Source organism: Lepisma saccharinum, chromosome 13, assembly GCF_977018435.1.
Source record: "Lepisma saccharinum chromosome 13, izLepSacc3.1, whole genome shotgun sequence".
Lineage (NCBI taxonomy): Eukaryota > Metazoa > Arthropoda > Insecta > Zygentoma > Lepismatidae > Lepisma > Lepisma saccharinum.
Window position 1 is genome coordinate 31,439,609 of NC_139241.1, and position 21,082 is coordinate 31,460,690.

Here is a 21,082-nt window from a genome sequence, read left to right on the forward strand (position 1 = left end):
CGCGATTAATAAAGGTTTGTATCCATTTTGTGTTTGCTTGTGTGGTTTTCCATGTTTCGCAAGCATACAGTAAAACTGATTTTTCATTTGTATTGATTGATTGATATGCCTTATTTTACTTCGCATTTTGTGCCACTTTTGGCTAATTTGCGAAGATGGGGATGAGAGATGATATGATGAATGGACACTCACAAACATCCATGCCCGTGCCGGGATTCGAACCCGGGACCTCTGGCGTATTAGCGCGATGTGATAATCACTTCGTCACGGGGGCTGGCTACATTTGTATTGAAAATTCTTATTTTTGTCTTAAGAAGGACGGAGGTTGGAAGAATAACAAAAAATAACCCGTGACTCTACAGCCTTGGAAGGGCCTTGGCCTATCTCCCGACTGCCAGTCCCCCTCGCACAATCCTACCTAAGCTGCTCGTCAAGTCAACCTTGCAGCAGGTTTTATGTATCAATCCGCGCGAGAACTGAGCTCAGAATCTTCCGTGCCAGTCTTTCCTCAACCGCCGAGCTGCTTACATCGCAGACACTGAGAAAATCCACAGTATTGCCAACCGCACAACACATCAAAACCCGCATGCATGTCAAGTGGAATGTATTTTTGCTTCTCTTTGTCTCCTGAAACATAAAATTTTAAAAGTACTTTCTGCGCATAGATTATTTAATAAATGTGTCATTACTTAATATAAATGCGAAATATCTTCGAAACATGAGAGCGTGTGTGTATATTTCGAGCACGCAAAAATAAAAATGAACAAAGATAAAAGTAAACAACGATAGGCCCTCTTGAATTTAATGACAATTTTTTTTTTTTGGTTTAGAAAGAAATACATTTATGAAAAACGTGGTTGCTTCGTCCGCAATACATCCGTTCCTGTAAGACACACGCAATTCAAGTTATACCACCAAAAAAACATGATTTGTTATTGGTGATATATACAATCAGGTGCATTGTCTGTCGCTATTACTCTGGTTTCAATTTATGAATCACTTCACTAAACCAGGATTCAAATCTTGGTCTGTCCATTTCTTGCGGATAATCACCCTTCCCTTTCTTTGCGCGGAACAGTAAATATGCACCTTCAACAAAGCTTTCATTGCCGCCAGTGGGTGAAACAATAAGCCTCCCCCTTCCCCTCATCGTTGGTTTCTTCAGCCCTGGCGTGGTTTTGCATGCTGGTATCCTTCCATGTTTTATTCCCCCTTCCCCCACCCACCGAGTTGAAGGACGTCTCGTCCAAATAATAAACATGTTTCTTCTCACTGCGATATCTTTTAATACCGCGGAGATTCTTTTGTCGTCAAAAAACAAACAATCGTTTCCTCTTGCTAAACTCAAACAGCAAATCATTCAACACCCGTGATACAATTCGTGCGCACATTGACGGCAAATCACCTCACGCCCTGTTTTACTTTGATCTTGTTGCCGCAAGGAGGATTATGCATTCAAAACAACTTGCTTGTCTTTGAAGAAAATTTCCCTTCGGACGAAGTCCAAAATAACATTAGGGTAAAACCGCGCGCTGAACAGTAGATTCAGCCATTCTCGCCGCTCTACAATAAACATAGGGTTAAAAGAGTGGGATGTGCAACACTGGTATCGCCGATTGCACGCGTTCTGCAACGCATTCAGTCTCGCTCGACTCGCTCTAAAGTTTCAGTGTCTCTTCAACGCACTACACATTGCAGTTGGCGAATCTACGGTTCTAAGTTCGTTTGCACAGTGATTGCAACCAATTAAGTCCATACCTGCTAATGGATGTACTATTTTGTCTGTATATTACAAATTAAATAACTGTTTTCTTGCAAGTATGCAGTTGTGTCGGAATAGAACCCGTCTCAGTGGAACTATGTTCTTGCGCGCACGTTTGGAACTACATATGCGAAAACCTGCTGCAAGGTTGACTTGACGAGCAGCTTAAGCTGCTCGTCAAGTCAACCTTGCAGCAGGTTTTATGTATCAATCCGCGCGAGAACTGAGCTCAGAATCTTCCGTGCCAGTCTTTCCTCAACCGCCGAACTGCTTACATCGCAGACACTGAGAAAATCCACAGTATTGCCAACCGCACAACACATCAAAACCCGCATGCATGTCAAGTGGAATGTATTTTTGCTTCTCTTTGTCTCCTGAAACATAAAATTTTAAAAGTACTTTCTGCGCATAGATTATTTAATAAATGTGTCATTACTTAATATAAATGCGAAATATCTTCGAAACATGAGAGCGTGTGTGTATATTTCGAGCACGCAAAAATAAAAATGAACAAAGATAAAAGTAAACAACGATAGGCCCTCTTGAATTTAATGACAATTTTTTTTTTTTTTTGGTTTAGAAAGAAATACATTTATGAAAAACGTGGTTGCTTCGTCCGCAATACATCCGTTCCTGTAAGACACACGCAATTCAAGTTATACCACCAAAAAAGCATCATTTGTTATTGGTGATATATACAATCAGGTGCATTGTCTGTCGCTATTACTCTGGTTTCAATTTATGAATCACTTCAATAAACCAGGATTCAAATCTTGGTCTGTCCATTTCTTGCGGATAATCACCCTTCCCTTTCTTTGCGCGGAACAGTAAATATGCACCTTCAACAAAGCTTTCATTGCCGCCAGTGGGTGAAACAATAAGCCTCCCCCTTCCCCTCATCGTTGGTTTCTTCAGCCCTGGCGTGGTTTTGCATGCTGGTATCCTTCCATGTTTTATTCCCCCTTCCCCCACCCACCGAGTTGAAGGACGTCTCGTCCAAATAATAAACATGTTTCTTCTCACTGCGATATCTTTTAATACCGCGGAGATTCTTTTGTCGTCAAAAAACAAACAATCGTTTCCTCTTGCTAAACTCAAACAGCAAATCATTCAACACCCGTGATACAATTCGTGCGCACATTGACGGCAAATCACCTCACGCCCTGTTTTACTTTGATCTTGTTGCCGCAAGGAGGATTATGCATTCAAAACAACTTGCTTGTCTTTGAAGAAAATTTCCCTTCGGACGAAGTCCAAAATAACATTCGGGTAAAACCGCGCGCTGAACAGTAGATTCAGCCATTCTCGCCGCTCTACAATAAACATAGGGTTAAAATAGTGGGATGTGCAACACTGGTATCGCCGATTTCACGCGTTCTGCAACGCATTCAGTCTCGCTCGACTCGCTCTAAAGTTTCAGTGTCTCTTCAACGCACTACACATTGCAGTTGGCGAATCTACGGTTCCAAGTTCGTCTGCACAGTGATTGCAACCAATTAAGTCCATACCTGCTAATGGATGTACTATTTTGTCTGTATATTACAAATTAAATAACTGTTTTCTTGCAAGTATGCAGTTGTGTCGGAATAGAACCCGTCTCAGTGGAACTATGTTCTTGCGCGCACGTTTGGAACTACATATGCTAAAACCTGCTGCAAGGTTGACCTGACGCTTGGCTTAGAGGTATGGAGATCTTCAACCGGTAATGGGAGTGACATGGGGTCAGCACGTCGAACTCCCAGTCGTTATAGGAGATATCCGTGATCGGGTTACGCTACTCACTCGCCGCTCCCCAATTTCCTCACGATGGTGGGTTGCCACCGGTTCTATAAACAGGCTGAAACCCCAGAGACTGAACCCAGGCGGACTCGAACCACGGAGGAGGGCAAGAGGCAGAAGAAATGCGATAAAAAAATATAAAAATAAAAAAAACTGCCGTTCACAAGGTTGATTGAAGGATTATGGTGGTTTCAGGGAGATTTCAGACCAAAACGACGCGAGTTTCACACCGAAGTGACAAGCGACACGGGCCCCTTCCTGTCTGTAGAAAAGGATTCACTAAGCATGCGCTATCAACAGACCCAGGCGACACGTAAAACTTGTGTGAGGCACTATGGTACGAAATGTTACATTTATTTCTGAAGGTTCGTTTGCGAGGTATACAGTGTCGCTTCTTGCTTTGGTCTAAAAGCTCCCTTAAGCGATGTCTCTGGCAAAAAGTTTGTCAAAGTATGCATAAAGTCGGATCCGAACCACTCAGCTCGGCCAGGTATTAAAGTTCAATAATTGAAGAGAGGTGTTCATTTTCGTTCAACCTCCGTCGCCCTCACGAATTGTTTTCGACCTCACTTTCGCAAGTCTTCAGAGGGTGAAATCTGTCCTCATGAGGGTTGCCCTCCGGAGGGTGACCACACTTCAAAGGGGAAACTTTGATTACAAGAAGACAACATTAGCCACAACACTGGTACACATATACAGTGTGTGTATGTATATGACATTTTCAAATGTTTTAATTATTGTTTAAAAAAGCAACAACTTGATATCTGTTGATTCCTCGAAAGATACAAAGGCATACAAAGAAACCATGTAGTTGACAGAAATGCCACGTTCTGGTATAATGAAATATTAATATGTTGATCGAATTATCTGTCTGCGTCTCAATACGAGAAAAACCGCCAACGCATTGTAACGAGTAATGACGCATTTCAGGCAGAAATAAAAAGTTTATAAAATAATACGTTTCATAGGCAAAATGTCAAAAAAGAATAATTTCTAAAAACAGTAGTTATCTCGGTCTGGTTATTTACGAAATTTCGAGTGCTACATTGAAAAAAAAATTGTGTAATGAAATCGGATTCTAATATTAATTAGTTATGACAAATTATTATTAATTAGCAAGTCGTTGAAAATCCTTTGACAAGAAACCAGGAATATACGAACGTTCTGATTAGTATCCATGAACCATATCGCGTTTATACAGTAAATGCAGCTCCACCATGATTTCCAGGTGGTCATTTTCGTTCAACTTCCCTCACACTCACGGCTCACCTTCACAAGTCTTCTGAGGTGAGGGTGAAGTTGATGTCTGTCCCCTGAAGGGCGACCACCTTGCACTGAATCCAGGACCCCTTGACCGAGACTGATACCATACCTTTCGAGACAAGGCTGAGACTTATACTGCCCGAGTCTCTAATGTCGTTCAATACTTAATAGGAAGTGACACTTTCGCGCCAGTTGTGCATTTACTTCAATATCTTCGGAATGGGCACTACTACTAAAACACGGCTGGACAAGAGAGTATACATTTATCTCCATGTTGCAAGTGGAAGCGTTTTCTTTTAAAGTTCATTATTAAGCTAGACATGATGTTTGAAAAATATGATGAATAAGGATTTACAGAATCCAATGTATTCCATATGGGAAATCAACTTCAAGTTACGGCTAATCAAATGGGAGTTTCGACTTTTCCTACGACAACTAAATTGTTCAACATTTCCCTTTTCCATTTACGTACTTTTCTACGTCATTCGATGTTTGATTTTCCTGAGAACAAATAAAATAATGCTCCCATACGCGTAATGTATTTCTCCTTGCCTCCTACGGCTATCCTGGCAGTGTTGCCAAACCTGATGCGCGTAAAAGAGCTAAATTTCACATACAATTTAGTTAAAACTGACTAAATTTCACCTTAAATGGACTTTCAAGGAGCTAGATTTACGAAAGCTGGATAAGTGCCTCCTAGGACCATTCTAAATGCCAAAGGGGGTGGGGGTGCTGCTATTACCGTTTACTTCAAAGTGATGAAATTTATTTTTGGTTTTCACCGCCTAGATGAAATCGAAAACACAGGATTCCCGGACAAAAACATTGTCATCTTCAGTACATGGCAAAAGTTGGTCTATATGGAATAGAGCCAGTGATGGCACCATAGTGAGGAGGCCGCCCCAGTTCTCAGCCAAATGAGTACACAAAAGAGCCAGATTTGGCTACAAAAGATCTAACTTGGCAACAGTGCCTGCAGTCCCAGCGGAGGGGATAACCTCGCGGAAACCCTTTATCTTGCCCGTATGTCAACAAATCTCAAAACATGGCAATTCAAGATTGCCTTTATTATGCGACTTATTAATGAAAAATATGACGTATCTATGGAATCAGCCGAACTGATACATATTAAGGTAGCCAAGTTGTTCACAGCAGTACAAACGTTCCAATAAACTGATTATCCATATCTCATATTTTTTTTATTTGGCATACAGCAAAGTAAATCCGTTAGTGATGACTGTGAACCTGTGCAATGCACTTGTCAGGATAAAATGCCACTTTTCGAGATTTCGTAACGTCAACGGGAAGCGCTAAATAGGAAGATGTTATTTTGCTTTAATTATCTCTACATGTCGCGAAAGTTCGAGCAGTGACGCGCTACATATGTTGCTCATATTTTATATTTCGAAACTTTTTGAGACGAGGCTCAGAACGAAACATTGCCTAAAGTCTCTTCTCATCGTCATATCATCCCTGTATGAATTTTAGCAATACACATTTTCAGAATGAATTTAAAATTACTTTGCATGCTTCAATTGGCAAATTTCTTTTTGGGCACCCATTTGAGTATGCTGGGCACTATCTGGAATTTTGTTACACAATTTTCTTGAAATTGTGAGAGATATAACTCGACTCTCTTTCCTACTTAAAATTCACACTGTATCACCCAGATAATAACCTTAACAGTTCATCCTCAATTGGCAAAATACTACCACCATTCAACTCGCTCTGTGGAGTTTCATGGGTTAAAATATAACATCTGTTCTCAGTTTTGAAAAAAAAAATCCTGTTACAAAGTCACTAGTCATTGAATCCATAAAGCAATATTTAGGTGTTCATCCAAAAACCACTAACCAAACAAAAAGATTTTTCCTAAAGAGACCTACCAAATGAGAGTTCACCACAATTACCACTTAAATTTTCTAGAACTCCTTCTCTAGAAGGGCACCACATACGTTCACCACAATTCATCTTGCCCCATTCATATTTGTGAACTCGCAATGTAATAATGATGCATATCCACATCTTTCAAACACAACAGTTTGTTGTTATATCGTTTTTCTTTAACCTCTTCCAATTTTCACTAGGTCATTCATTTCATATAGTCCGAGTTTTTTGTAATTTGAAGTAGTTTTGGTCCCGTCCATATAAAATATCCAAACTCTACTGCACATGTTGCATATATAGCAAGACTCTCGCACCAATAAAACCAGTGCTCAGAAGTAGCATGCTACTTTAGCTAGCTACAAAATGTGTAGCTGTAGCTCCGCTACAAAATCCTCCCAGAAAATGAATGGCAACCTAAAGTATCTCTTTCACACATATAATAGGTAATAGGTTTTCATTCCCAGTAAATTCACTGGAGAACACAGTTTCTGGCATATGAAGCGTATAATGCGTTTCTAATGTCAAATTTTATGCTGAATTCAAATATGCACTTAGAATTTTTCTATCGCCCAGTTTTTTTACAATGACATATTTTAAGCATTGCTTTTTCGGAATCTTAGGTGTTTCTTCTGTGACAAGTAATGTATGTAAAACAATAGTTTAAATGATTATGAACAGAAGGTGGGCACAAACAACTTAACCTTTATGAACGCAAAATGTTTTACAAAGGTTTGTAAATGCAAATAAACAGTAATGTAACCAAATTTGCCATCTGCTGTGAGGTCAGTACCTGTATCATATCCCTGTACACACCTAACTGTAGAAGATGCATGGTAGCATGAGGCAGCTACCAAAGTTCAAAATGAGAAGCAAGATCATTCTACTTTCGAAACCTCTTCCTGTGAACCTCAAATGTTAACATAAGGAGAATTAAACAACCATGTTCGGGATTTGTAAATTGGGAAAGAAACAGGCCGAGATTTTGGGATCTAGGCTGCAAGGCTGGAATTTCCTTCAGAAAGACACCAAGGAGTGTTTATTTTGTATCCGACAGGAAGGAAGTTTGAAGATTTCAATTCCAGAGAAAAGGATAGTGTATTGTAATAATTTTTGCGATATGATGGATTTATTTGTTCGTGAATATGAAACAATATAGCGGAGTCTGTTCATTGATTCCTCGAAAACTAGTTTCAAGGCTGTTCTTTTGCATCATGGGAACAAATTTCCTTCTGTGCCGTTAGTTTGCACAACTAACATGAAGGAAACATATGAAAATATGAAAAAACTGTTAGAAAAAATTCAGTATGACAAGTATTGTTGGATCATATGCTTCGATTAAAAGTAATTGCTTTGTTAAAGGGTTTGCAGCTGGACTATACTAAAGTTTGCTGTTTCTTGTGCGAATGGGACACCAGAGGTAGGAATAATCATTGCAACAAGAAATAAATTGTGAATCACAAACACCTGGACAATCAAAATGTTGTACATCCCTCACTAGTCAACTCTGTTATGATTCTCCTTCCTCTACTTCATATCAAGTTAGGAAGGGCTTTTCAAAACCTTCGTTAAGGCGATGGGCAAAAATGGTGCTGGTTTTCATTATTTGAAGGGAAAATTTCCTCTTGTAAGGATGATAAAATCAAGGAAAGAATTTTTGTGTGGTCCCAAATTAGAGCTTTGATAACGAATAAAAAATGTGAAGGCCTGTTTAGCGAAATTGAAAGATCAGCATGAAGTTAATTTAAAAGCATTGTGTATCAACGTTTTAGAAAATCATAAAGTTCAGAACTACCGCTCGATTGTGAGTGAACTGTTACACTCATACAAAGATAGATATGGGGTGTAATATGTCCCTCAAAATACATTTCTTGGACTCTCACCTGGATTTCTTCTCCGACAATCTGTGCCGTCAAGTGGCGAACACGGGGAACGTTTCCACCAAGACCTCTCTCACATGCAAAAGAGGTACCAGGGACAACAGAGGGCAAGAATGCTTACTGATTACTGCTGGATGCTGAAGAGAGATTTTCTAAGTGGAAATTGCAGCAGGAAGTCAGCAACTCTCACTGACACTGGGGTGTCACAAAGAAACTGTGGGTAATGGAGAAAAACTACTTACACATTTGAATTCAGTGCAAAAAGTACTATTAGGATCAGCTATTTTTCCCAGTGTGCCAAAAAAAGTTCAATTTTGTTCCCCTGTGAAGGGCATTGCAGGATCATGATATCAAACTGAAGGAGTGGTTCTGGAGCGATCAGCGCAATTATTGGGGAAAATATGTCATGACTGGTGAATAAGATTATGGAACATCGGATGATTTTTTTGTTTTTCAACTGTTGGTAACTTTTCTCTTATGTTAACACCCTTGGTTCTGGCAACTCTTCATTATTTACAGTTCACCCAGAAGAGAGGACAACTTTGGCTAGGGGGTTGGATTTGGGATGACAAAATCATTTGTCCTCCCATGTGTTGAGTCACCCAAACTTGCCAGAGAATGCTTGTAGGTACATAAAGCACATGAGTGTGGAGTGAGGTGCACCACCTGACTTCTCCTGCTGTAAAATACAAGTTTCATATTTTCACACAGTGGCCAATTCACCAATTCAACTTGCCATCTTTACAATTGTTGAAGAAGAAAAAAAATACAAAACCAACTAAGCAACAAAAACAACTAACCAACAATCTGTAAGCAACAAAATATTTGCAATTCAGACAATTTGAAAACAATAATACAGTAAAACCTCGTTAAAAAAGATGACACCTTATATTTTCTGCTTATATGATGGACATGAATATCAAATGTTGACCGGTAGTAATGAGGTTTGGTGCAATCTCTTGTAGTAGCATGTACTTCACTTCAGTTTTGAACCATGGTTCACCAACAGATAAAATTGTGCTTCAAATACAAGCATGGTGTAAATGAAACATATACTAAAACCAGTCATACAACAATAACCCAGACCCACTCCATGCAGGAATAATACCTGGAAAATTTTCACCTAAAATTGAACATGGTCTCCCACATGGCATTCAAACAAGCCTAGTGGCTGGACTATCATGGCTCTTGAAAAATAATATACAGAGTGTTTCCGTGAACTTGAATTAAAACTGCAGAGTGGATGGAGATGGCCCAAGCACCAATATGAGATAAGGAACCCCGGTCCGGAAAAGCGTCATTAAAAAGTTAGAAGTCAAAACTACTTGGGGCCATATATAACAGTGGAATAAGATAACTGAACTTGTAGATTTCTTATGGATATTACTCTATGACAAAAACATTACAGGAGTTGTTCAGGCATCACAGCATTGCAATAAGCTCTGCCTGGACAAGGAGGCCCTGTTCGTTGGCCAGCTCATTACCTCATCTGACACCACTTGATTTTTCTTGTGGGGTCATGTCAAAAATGTTGCCTATGAGACATCCGTAGAGAGTGAAGAGGACCTGTTGGCAAGAATCCTTGTTGCCTGCGATCATCAGAACAACTCGAGGGATGTTAGAATTGATGCAACAGAGCTTCTTGTGATGCTGCCATATTTGCATGGATGTTGTGGGCTGTCATTTTCAACAACTACTGTAACGTTTTCGTCGTACAGTGCTATGATACACTGTAGTGATGTCTATATTAAATCTACAAGCTGCATCTTTGAACTGTCTTATTCCATTCTCATTGGCAGCCCCAACTAGTTTGGGCTTTTTAATGACTAATTTCTGGATCGGGGTTCCTTATCTCATATTGCTGCTTGGGTTAGTCTCCATCCACCCTGCCAGTTTGATTCAAGGTCACAGGAACACCCTGTATGCTTTAAATATACAGCTATCAGTTAAATCAGTACTTACCCATTACAAACACGTTTAGTGAAGGCAGGTGGCTTATATGTATCACAAATATTCAAATCTAACTCTTCCAGTGCTGTAGCTAGTACAAAATATATGGCAGCTCAGTTTCTCAACATCACAGCCATCCTATGCAGTTCACCACCTGAAAGAAAGCAAGAATTTATACAGACTGCTGAACACAGGAATGTTACCAGATTCACCATCAGTGATGCACACATCCCAGACATGCTACCTCCCAATGTTTGTTCAGCAATAGCACTACAAAACTACTATTTCAACACTCAATGGCACATTACTGAAGGGCTGACTTGAGTAAAACACATTGCATTGTTGACTTAACCCACACTGTAGTTACTTTTCTCATACATATGTCTCGAAACTAAAAGTTGGACCAGCCAAAGAATAAAGTTCAGGAGACCCAGACTTTTAGTTTCCACTTCTGTGAGTTTCAAGGGGAGAAAAGCAGTGTTGCTACATGCCTGATTTTTATCCAGTCGTACACGCCAAGTTTAGGTGTCAGCATGCAATCCTCGCTCGCATTTCAGGGAGAGGCAGGGAATCGGAGACCCATTCACTTGCTACGTGGTGGCAATTTAGGTGTCAGCATGCAATCCTCGCTCGCATTTCAGGGAGAGGCAGGGAATCGGAGACCCATTCACTTGCTACGTGGTGGCAACCATTAGGCTTCGCTGTGTATACCTTGTAGAGGGTGTCATCAGTTTCGAAAATGACTCTAAACGAAAAATTTGGCAACGCAGAACACCACGATAATTTCTCCTAATCACAGCAACTGGAACAAGCCGATTGGTTCAGTAGTTCATGTGCCACTCTTGGATTTCAATGGAAAAGACAAAAATAGAATTTTGAAGTTTATTATTTCGCCAAACAGGCGTAAGAGTTGAAAATGGTGGAGGGCATCATCTGTTTGGAGAGGAGAGGGGTGAAAGTTTTCCATTAATTTTTTGGGTCAGAAATTTTTGGCTTTTCCTTCAAATCTCTTTGTTTTACAGCTTTCATTTATCTCTCTAATACACAAGACCAGTGGTGTAGCGCAGTTCTCTGACCCCCTGCAAGTAAAATATTGGGGACCCCCTTAGTGAAAGATAGAATATCGAGATGATGCAAGAGTGGGATGGACACAGAATAGTTAGCTACCCCCACACATCCAGTTGTAAAATAAATTAACTTTTACCCCAAATCCTCTGCCTTCCCATTTCTTGTGATCAACTTAGGCTATGTATCAGTGCAGTTGTTTTTCGAAACTAAATCAGGATGGCTGATTCTCTGATAACTGGAAGAAGAAATTAGAAATATTTTCTCTTAGAGTGCAACACACATATCTTTGCCGTTGCAAAGATACCAATTTTCGTTTCGTCTCCCTCTCTCTTAGCATCACGTGTTCTACGCTGCTCGCCAAACTTTGCCATTGTTGCTATATTGTCATTCCATTCCTGGACACACTCGCGCAAACATAATTGAAAACAAATGAATAGCGCCTCAGCTAGCGGTTCACACTGTTCGGCAGGGACGGTAATGTGGCAATATAGCATGACGAAGTGGTTGCTTCTTTTATGCAGTGCATGTTCATTGGCTAGCTAGTAGTGTTGCCAACTGTAACAATGAAGCACTATTTCTGTCACGGAAGGAGAAAGGCAGGTAAAGTGATGGTGAGTTTTGTTGGATTGGAAGCACCATATTCTTATTTCATTCTAAGTATTTGACCGGTTTGACGTTGTGTGTGTGTATTATGTGTGTGTATGTGAAATTGTGTGTTTGTTAATGAACGTTAAATTCCATAATGCCTTCAGTTCTGTCAAAGATGAAATCAAAAACCTTGCATAGCCAAGCTCGGAAAATCCTAAGCAACGTGCATGAGTTCATGAAGGAGGAAGCAAGTCAAGGTGTTGGCATCCCAATGAAGAATTTTGGCAAGAGAGCAGCGGCTGCGACATTTTATTGTCAATATTTTTTAATACATACTTACTTTTACATATTTAAGGAAAATATACTTAATTTTACATATTTCAACAGGTTTATTTCACATATTGTTCATATTTCATAATTTTGGAATTGTTCAGCTCCATGACCATTTCAACTCTTGGCTCCAGCACGTGTTCTTGTAGAAATTGCATAGAGGAGGCTGTCATTTTTGCTGCTTAATGTGATGCATATTGTTTTCCGTGTTAAAATTGCCATGCTTTGATGGGTGACAAGTTCATAGCAAAAGAAAAAGCTGCAGAGCTTATCGTCTAGTGTCAGTATATGTACTTGTTATTGTTGTGTACAACAAAGGCAACAGACTGTCACCCATCAGAGAGAGGCAATAATACTGCTTGAGGAGGAGTGCTGTGGTCCAACGTAACAGCTGTGCATCGGCGCATGACAGCGATTTTTCTATCTGTCCATTAGCAACACTGCTTCTTGAGTTGTGTCGCGCATCGCACGGCAGAAATATATGTGTTAGACTCTACTTCAATGCAGAATTCTTTTTTGGAGGAGGAGGGAGGGGGGTTCTTCATAAGATCAATTGAAATCTGCTAAGAATAAATACCATACGCGTAGGTTTCCAGTTTTGAGAGAGATAATAAAGCGGCGATGGAACTTCATTCACTGAAAATTTGTCACTCAATGAAATGCCGATTGGAACGACTGGACTGTCCCTCACCACAAAAAAAAAGTTGTTGTCGCAGGGACAGTGGCAGAAATTTGGGGTTAGTGGACCTCAGTATTATTGCTCATAATTTTAACGATACCATTTCTTTTTGAAAGACGGCTGATAATTCTTAAAGACTTTTTCATGAAACAAGAACCATTTTGTTAATAGATCATCAGTACTCGCAGAATGTATGTAGAGGGGAGGGGTGTAAGGGATAGAAGGGGATGCTATCCCTCCAGGCTAAGAAAAATTCATAAAGCATCCTCCCAGCTAGGATAATTTGCATAAGCATCCTCTGCAGCCTACTGCATTGTCTTCACATTGATCCACATAAGGTTTGGATCCTTCCTTTTATCCCCTAACTCGAATAAGCAAATAAACAGCTAGGAATTTTCACTATGAGCACTGTATACGCTATATACCCTGCAGTAGCGAAGCATAGTCTTACGAAGGAGGCAAGCAATGTTTCAGTACAACAAAACATGTAGTACAACGACATGCCGAGGGGAAAGTTTCAAGGTTTATAGCCTCATTTACCCAGTCGCTGGATTTGTCAAAATATCGTAATAAAGTGACTGTACTAAAAATAAACCATATGATCCGCAAACGTCACATTTACTTTTTAAAAAAAATCCAGGTAACGTTATTCATATGATATTAAACGTTTTGCATATGCGAACTTTCCGCATATGACTAAAGGGAGACGGAATTTCTTACTTACTTATTAGTACCTTTATTTGTTCATTATTATTTAATATGGTCAAACGGTGACCAAACCGATTTAGATAAAAAAAAAATGGGAATCATTTGTTTATTTTACGCTGCATGATGTAATTTAGTATTTTTGGGCACCCTAAAAACCGCATTGGAGTAACTTAAACACTAAATAAAAAGTTAAACACAAACAATAAAAAATTCATTTCAAAGCAAAGAAACACATGCATAGACGATGTACTCACCACAATAAATTTCAAACTCTTGGTCCATTGGATGCCACCCTTTGGAAATGTCGCACAAAGCCCCTTGGGCTAACTTGTTTTTAAGTCCGGTAAATGCGGTGTTGGTATCTCTCTCGAGCTAAACGAAGCAATTTTCAATTGCTCAATAATACACCCGCACTTCACATCAACCGTTCCTAAATACGCGTTCATTCCGATAAATTCACAGCACAAAACACGAAGCAACAAACACTCACACTATCCCACGTGCTTTCCACAACTGCAAATGCAAGCATCCACACAAGATCACTTTGAAAATCTCTGAAACAACAGAAAGTGATACCAACCTATTTCCTTAATTTTATCCGTCACAAAGGAAAGATATATCAGTTTGGAGATAAAAATTACGCGGAGGAATCAGAATCATTTCAGCAGAACGAGTATGTACATTAATATTTAAGTAATAAAGTGTCATTCAATGGCGTGCCCGGGGCGAAGGGGGGGGGGGGTGGATGGTAGACATAACCCCCTTTTGGCCCAGTATATCTAAGAAAAAACGTCAAAGGAAGGAAAAGATGACAAAATGGGGACTGTAAAAAGACCCTGGGAACACCACTTGCATCATAATAATAGAACTTAAAACATATTCGGGCCTCCCCGATGGCGCAGTGGTAGTGTCGTCGCCTTGTAATCAAGGGGTTCCGGGTTCGATACCCGGTGGAGGCACAAGTGTTTCAGATCCCATTTTAAACTGTAGGTCCAGTCCCGATTAGCCTTACTGTGCATAAAGTGGACTTAAAACAACAAATCAATCAATCAATCATTAAAACATATTCTTGTGCTCATAATATGCAGAATGTATACGATCTACTTCTATGCCATGTACAAATATCCGTAGATAGTTCTTTCTCAGATAGCTTTATTTTCACCCCAAGTTTTATTCAAAAGCAGTCAATTTATTGATTGTAAAATTTGTGAAAGAGCTCACTTGAATTACTGCGTAAATAATTTGGCAGTTGCAAACACTGGTAGCGGTCAACACTTCTGGCGTAATTTGAGCTGGACCGACCAGGAAGCAGGGTGCAGGACCAAGGTCCGTCCAATCTTCCCTCCCTCCCTGAGAAAACTCTTCACGGGGGTGCAGAAATTCCACTGCCCCAACTCCCAATGTCAACTTTTTTTACGCGTTTTACATTTCGCGAAATCTAAAATAATTTGTAATATAATATGATATATATGGAATTTAGAACAGTGATAATAACTTCTTTTAGTTATTTTATGACTAACAATTATTATTATATTTGCGATCTTGTTTACGTGTTCATGAAGACAAATATTCGTTACTAGTTTTTGCTGGCAACGTACCCATAGATGAATCCTTCTGCTTTCGGTTGAACTCGGCTATTTTCGGGAATCACGCAAGCTCGGAAAGCACAGCTTTTTGTAGAAGCTTTGTGGACGAGTTCCACCAAAATTTCACGCTTCGCCATGTGACTCCTTCGGAGGCCTTATTTTCCCGCAGAACGGCTGCAAGCATTGAGGCTGGTGCTTGCTACAGAGCTGCTGGGGGAGTTTGCGGCCGCATTTTTTCGCGAAATCGAGTGCGATGGAAACTAAATATGGTTAGAACATTAAGTACATTAAATGATATTTGAATTATGCAAGCAGTGCTTGCATTGCTTGTACTATATCTTCGCCTCTGATACCCTGCATGGCAAAATAGGGGCTACTGAACCTAAGGGTAAAGGGATAATTTCCCCTGGGCTCCACCTCCTGCATTTTGGGGTCCCTTTGAAGTAAAACTTAACAGGTGTAGACAACTTGGGAATATTTTCTCAGATCATATTTCAATTTCATATTGAGGCTTGGGGACCCTTGAAAATATTTGGTGGGAAGTTACATTTCAAATATCACGTGTAAAACTAATATTACTGGTAAAAAAGGTCATGAAATATCAAGTGTATGTTTGTTTAGGTATTGTGTTACAATAAGGCATCGACTGATTGACCAACTGAATCTTTCTACTAGATTCATAACTGTAGAACTACACTTGACTTGCGTAACTATAAAGGTATTAGATGAGAAAATTTCCTTTCGATTGCCATCTGTGAGTAATTAAGTTAATTTTGTATATCGGAGGAGACTCATAAATGTCAAGTAATACCCGGGCCACTCTGGCTGAGATAATACACCACTGCTTATTGTCGCAGACATCGTCAAATGATATTTATTTATTTGTCTCTTATTTATTTGTGGAAAAGATTAAGGCTCATGCCTTTTGTTACATTAAACCACATACAAAAGTTCATAATATAGAACATATTCATAAATTGAGGCCTAAAAGTGGTAAACGTTGTAAGTGCAAACACGAAAGTGTTGGGAACTCTCATCATTCAGCACATCAGCCCGTAAGAATGTTCACACTATACCCCACGAGGCCTTAAAAAGATCTCTTCGCGGGCTTGCAGCAGACGACAATATGGGGGTGTGTCTGCGAGAACCAGTCAGGTCTGCGAATGAGTGAGCCCGGTTACCACAGCTAGCTCGCTGCACCCTTCTGGAAGGGTGAGTGACCTCTGCCACTTGCTACCTCGGCCTGTTTGTTCGGCTGAGGAGCAGACGACACGAGAGTATCGGCAATAGTGTGCGAGCGAAGTCTGCTGTTAGCCCGCGAAACACTCTTTCTAAGGCCTCCTGCAGTATAGTGACCTTTTTACATGCCCTTTGAACTACTTAGAGGGCTACCAGCCACTTTTCACCAGATTTCGGTTTTGTAAATCCATTTTTAAGTAAGCAAACTTTATCTGTTGAATTTCTGGGATTATATAAAATTTCAGGAGCATAGAGAGAGAACATAGCTGGGGTTGCGGGGGCAGCCACTGCACAAGACACACTTTCTAAACTTTAATTGCAACCTACGCCATGTCATTCATAGCTGGCCATTAGATGAAAGGACTAGAGACTGAAGTGCTACTGGTACCTTACCCATGCTACCAATGCTTCATCATTGTCGTAATTAAGGTTTGTTCACACCACATCAGTTTAAAATATGCAAAGAATTACACTCAAATAGTAAAATTGATGTAACTTTTAAAAAATACACAATACTGGTGTAAAAAAAATGCTTGGGATAATCTCCAGGAAAATAAGTCCACGTGGAAGTGAAACAGGTTTTTTTTGTGAACACTGCAAATTCTTGAAAGCCAGAAAAGGGCAGAAATGGGACTTGAGGTGCTGACCATGATATGCTGCTTAGATGTTGTGCCATGAAGTTTACTTTAGTGCAATGCTTAGACCTAGTATTGGCCAATGTCTATCAATTACAGGGTGCAGAAAAAAAAAACTTAACTGAAGCTGAACTCATATATTTCTGAGAAGTACGCAACTGCGTGACACAGTACACTTCATATCAAAAAATTACATGGTCAACATGTCTGCCACCATTATCGACAACGTATTCCATTCGTCTCATCACATCTTGGACCATGTTGGAATACTGATCTCGTGTTATCTCGCCAGTAACAGATTCTATGTTGGTAAGAAGCTGGTCTAATGGTGAGAAGCAATCTTCTTTCAGAAGTCCCCACAGATAAGCGTCACATAACGTAAGATCAGGACTACAGGGAGGGAAAGGAAAATCTGTTCCTCGTGATACGATGCCACCGGGAAAGAGTTCCTTCAACAATTCCTTGTTACCACATCCCACATGTGTCTTGTTGGAACACTTGGCGTTCAAACTGTAAACCATGAATTTCGCAAAAGGTCTGTAAGTCAGCTTGAAAACGATTAATTACGAGGGGGTAGCAAAAGAAATGGAATAACGCTGCGCTGGGCGGAGTTTCCGTAGTACGAATTTTTCCCGCTAGGCAAGCGCTGAGCAACTCGCTGTGAGTTCAGTGCACCCAGTGGCAACCGGGGAAGGTTGTCTCTGGTTACGGTGATTTTTTTTTATACAAGCAGTTTCGCTCGCACCTAGTTTTTTTGTGATGGCCGATGCAAGAGAACAGTGTGCAGCTGTGAAATTTTGTTTCCTGCTTGGGAAAAATGCCGCAGAAACAGTTGTGATGTTGAACACAGCTTACAAGAACAGCGCTATGGGGAAAACTCAAGTGTACGAGTGGTTTTCTCACTTCAAGAAAGGTGACATGTCGATTGATGACAAACCCCGTTTTGGACGTCCGTCAACTTCCAGAACGGACGAAAATGTCGATAAAATTCGTGAACTTGTGCTCAAAGACCGACGACGTGCCATTGAAGAGGTGGGGAAGTTATCTAAACTATCTTGGAGCTCGGTTCAGCGAATTTTAACGGAAGATTTGGGAATGAGAAGGGTCGCTGTGAAATTTGTGCCTCGGAATCTGAGTGACCAGCAAAAAGAGTGTTGAGTGAAAACATGCCTTACTTTGAAAGAAGAGATCCAAAGCCCAAGTTTTTGGCAAAAAACAGCATGACTCTCTTGCCCCATGGCCCTTACTCACCTGACCTCGCTCCGTGCTACTTTTTTTATTTCCCCAAATGAAGAGGGACATGAAGGGACAGCGATTTGACGACGTAGAAGAGGTGAAGAAAAAAACGAGGAAGGAGCTGTCAGCCATCACAACAGATGGGTTTATTTTTTCAAGAATGGAATTACAGATCGGACAAATGTATTAAGTGTCATGGAGAGTACTTTGAAGGTGATAAGGTAGTTTTGTAAAAAAAAAAAAAAAAAGTTTCTTTTGGGTACACCCTCGTATTTGTTCCCTATACACTACTGCATTAACTGTTCTTGTTTGCCCATAGTAGTCTTCAACAAAGTATGGCCCAATCACACCATGTCTAGAAATTGCAGCCCAGACTGTCAGCTTTTCTGAATGCAACGGTCTTGCAGCATACTCATCAGGCTTCTCCAAATCTAAGAAATGCATGTTCTGTTTGTTAACATGTCCACTTAGCAAAACATGAGATTCATCTGACCACCACCAACTGTCCAGATAATGTGATCTTCATAGAGCTCAGCTAACACACGGCCACAAAAAATTAAATGCTGAACATAATCTGGGGGGTTTAATTTCATGCAGAATATGTATTTTGTTCGAGCATGCACCAATTTCCTTCACTATTCGACGAACACTTGTTTCTTCAATTTGAAGTTTAAGGGACATATGCCACATACTTTTTAATTTTTTTAAGCAACTGTTATATTTGTCTTGATAACGTACTAGATAAATAAAGATATTCAGTTATTTTACATTTTAAATTTAAATTTTATAATGAACAAGCTTTCAGGTAAGTTCAGTTAAGTATTTTTTGCCGCACCCTGTTCATTTGAACCAATATTTCCTGACACCTACACCACCACTGATATAGTCCGATACTAATAAATTGGTATAAACTCAGCTCTAGAACGGATATAAAAAATGTACTTAATGCACCACCACCATGTGGCATATTAACAATGATCTTATTACTGGCCATTACATGTAAAGTGTGTGATTCAATAACGGCTGTACAACTATTTTACAAAGGTTTTCCATGTTCTGTTCTCTTTCCAATACAATGCACTGATACAGTGCCCCTTCCTCCCAAAATCCATTCTCTCTTAATTGAAGTTTCATCTTCCTGAGGGTAAAGGGTTGCTTGCCTGTGCTGGATAAATAAATGTTATTCATGCCTGATTATGAACTTTATACCAATGTAAGTCATATACTCTCATATAGAAGAGGGAGGAGGGAATACTACAGTCAAAGTACTTTCTCGTGAAAATTACACTGATCGGCATGAAAATCCTCCCACGAGCATGAAAGGGTGTACCTTATAGAATTCGAGTCGCTGATTACGAATATTGCATTGAAAAAGTTCCAGCACGTAAGGTTTTTTTTTTAGGGGGCATTTTCCACAAAAATTTACAGAAAAATTGTATTTTTTTAAATGAAATATGTGTTTTTTATGCTTGGAATGCATAATTGTGTATTTTTACCTCAATCCAAGAATTGTTACTATATCCTAGGAACATTCTTTCCCCTGCCCCCACAACCCCCCCCCCCCCCCCCCCGAAATAGGAAAAAGTACCAAATACACCCCACCCACCCCAAAAAACAGTGAATTCGGGCACAACGCACATTTTTTTTGAGAATTCCAGACAAATGTCAAAACAAAAATGTGAATAATATTGCATTTTAACATTACTGCTGAAGAAATATTTTCACGATGTTCTATGAGCCATAAGTGACTGGCTCTAAAATGAATGGTATCTTACAGTTTTTAACTATGTGTGACAGGTTTATTTGTGTACATTGGAGTTCAACGTTTTATTTTCGTTACACTCTTCCTACACTGTCACCTCGGCTTCCTTCAAGGTAAAAGGATTTGTAATCAACTTGTGGTCATTCGTTGGCACCTCCTTGTCTAGACGACAAACCAGATGTGGTTGGAAAAAGGTGCCAAGACACCCACCTCGTTGTCTTGTGAAGCAGATATTTTACTTCCGAGGTGATCGTGGTGTAAGAAAGTCGCGTTACTCTATGTCTGTGTATACCGTTAAGGAAAAATATTTCTGCGTGAAATATTGACATTTGTGTTAAACCAAAATGACACAAACTTGCAAAAACTCGGTAGATTCATTCTGCTACATATGTGGGGAAGTGGTCTTCAAGGGACAAAGTAGGCCATTGTCACCGTTCCTAAAGACAGCGTACCACCTGTACTTTGGGTGTAAAGTCGGCGACCAGGATCGCGTTTGGGCTCCCAAACAAAGTTGTAACTCGTGTGCACGTACTCTAAAAGGATGGTTGAAAGGTACACATAAATCGATGCCGTTCGCCGTACCTATGGTTTGGTGCGAGCACCGGGATCATGTTGCAGACTGTTACTTCTGCCTGACCAATATTACAGGTTTCTCAAAAGGCACGAAGCATAAAATACAGTATCCTGACTTGGATTCCGCGAGGAGACCTGTCCCACATGATGTTGTTCTGCC

The 21,082-nt window shown here is 40.0% G+C and overlaps 1 protein-coding gene and 1 pseudogene across 1 annotated transcript in view; one reads left to right on the plus strand and one right to left on the minus strand.

Moving 5' to 3' along the window:
- Positions 1-21,082, minus strand: part of M6 (neuronal membrane glycoprotein M6) — a 122,195-nt gene that overhangs the window by 86,381 nt on the left and 14,732 nt on the right. Inside the window, exon 2 of the mRNA XM_083134016.1 lies at positions 10,531-10,672. Within this exon, the coding sequence (XP_082990142.1) occupies positions 10,531-10,534 (4 nt within the window). The 5' untranslated portion in view covers positions 10,535-10,672. The remainder of the gene's footprint in view (positions 1-10,530; positions 10,673-21,082) is intronic.
- Positions 18,111-18,509, plus strand: LOC145996740 (protein GVQW3 pseudogene; annotated as a pseudogene).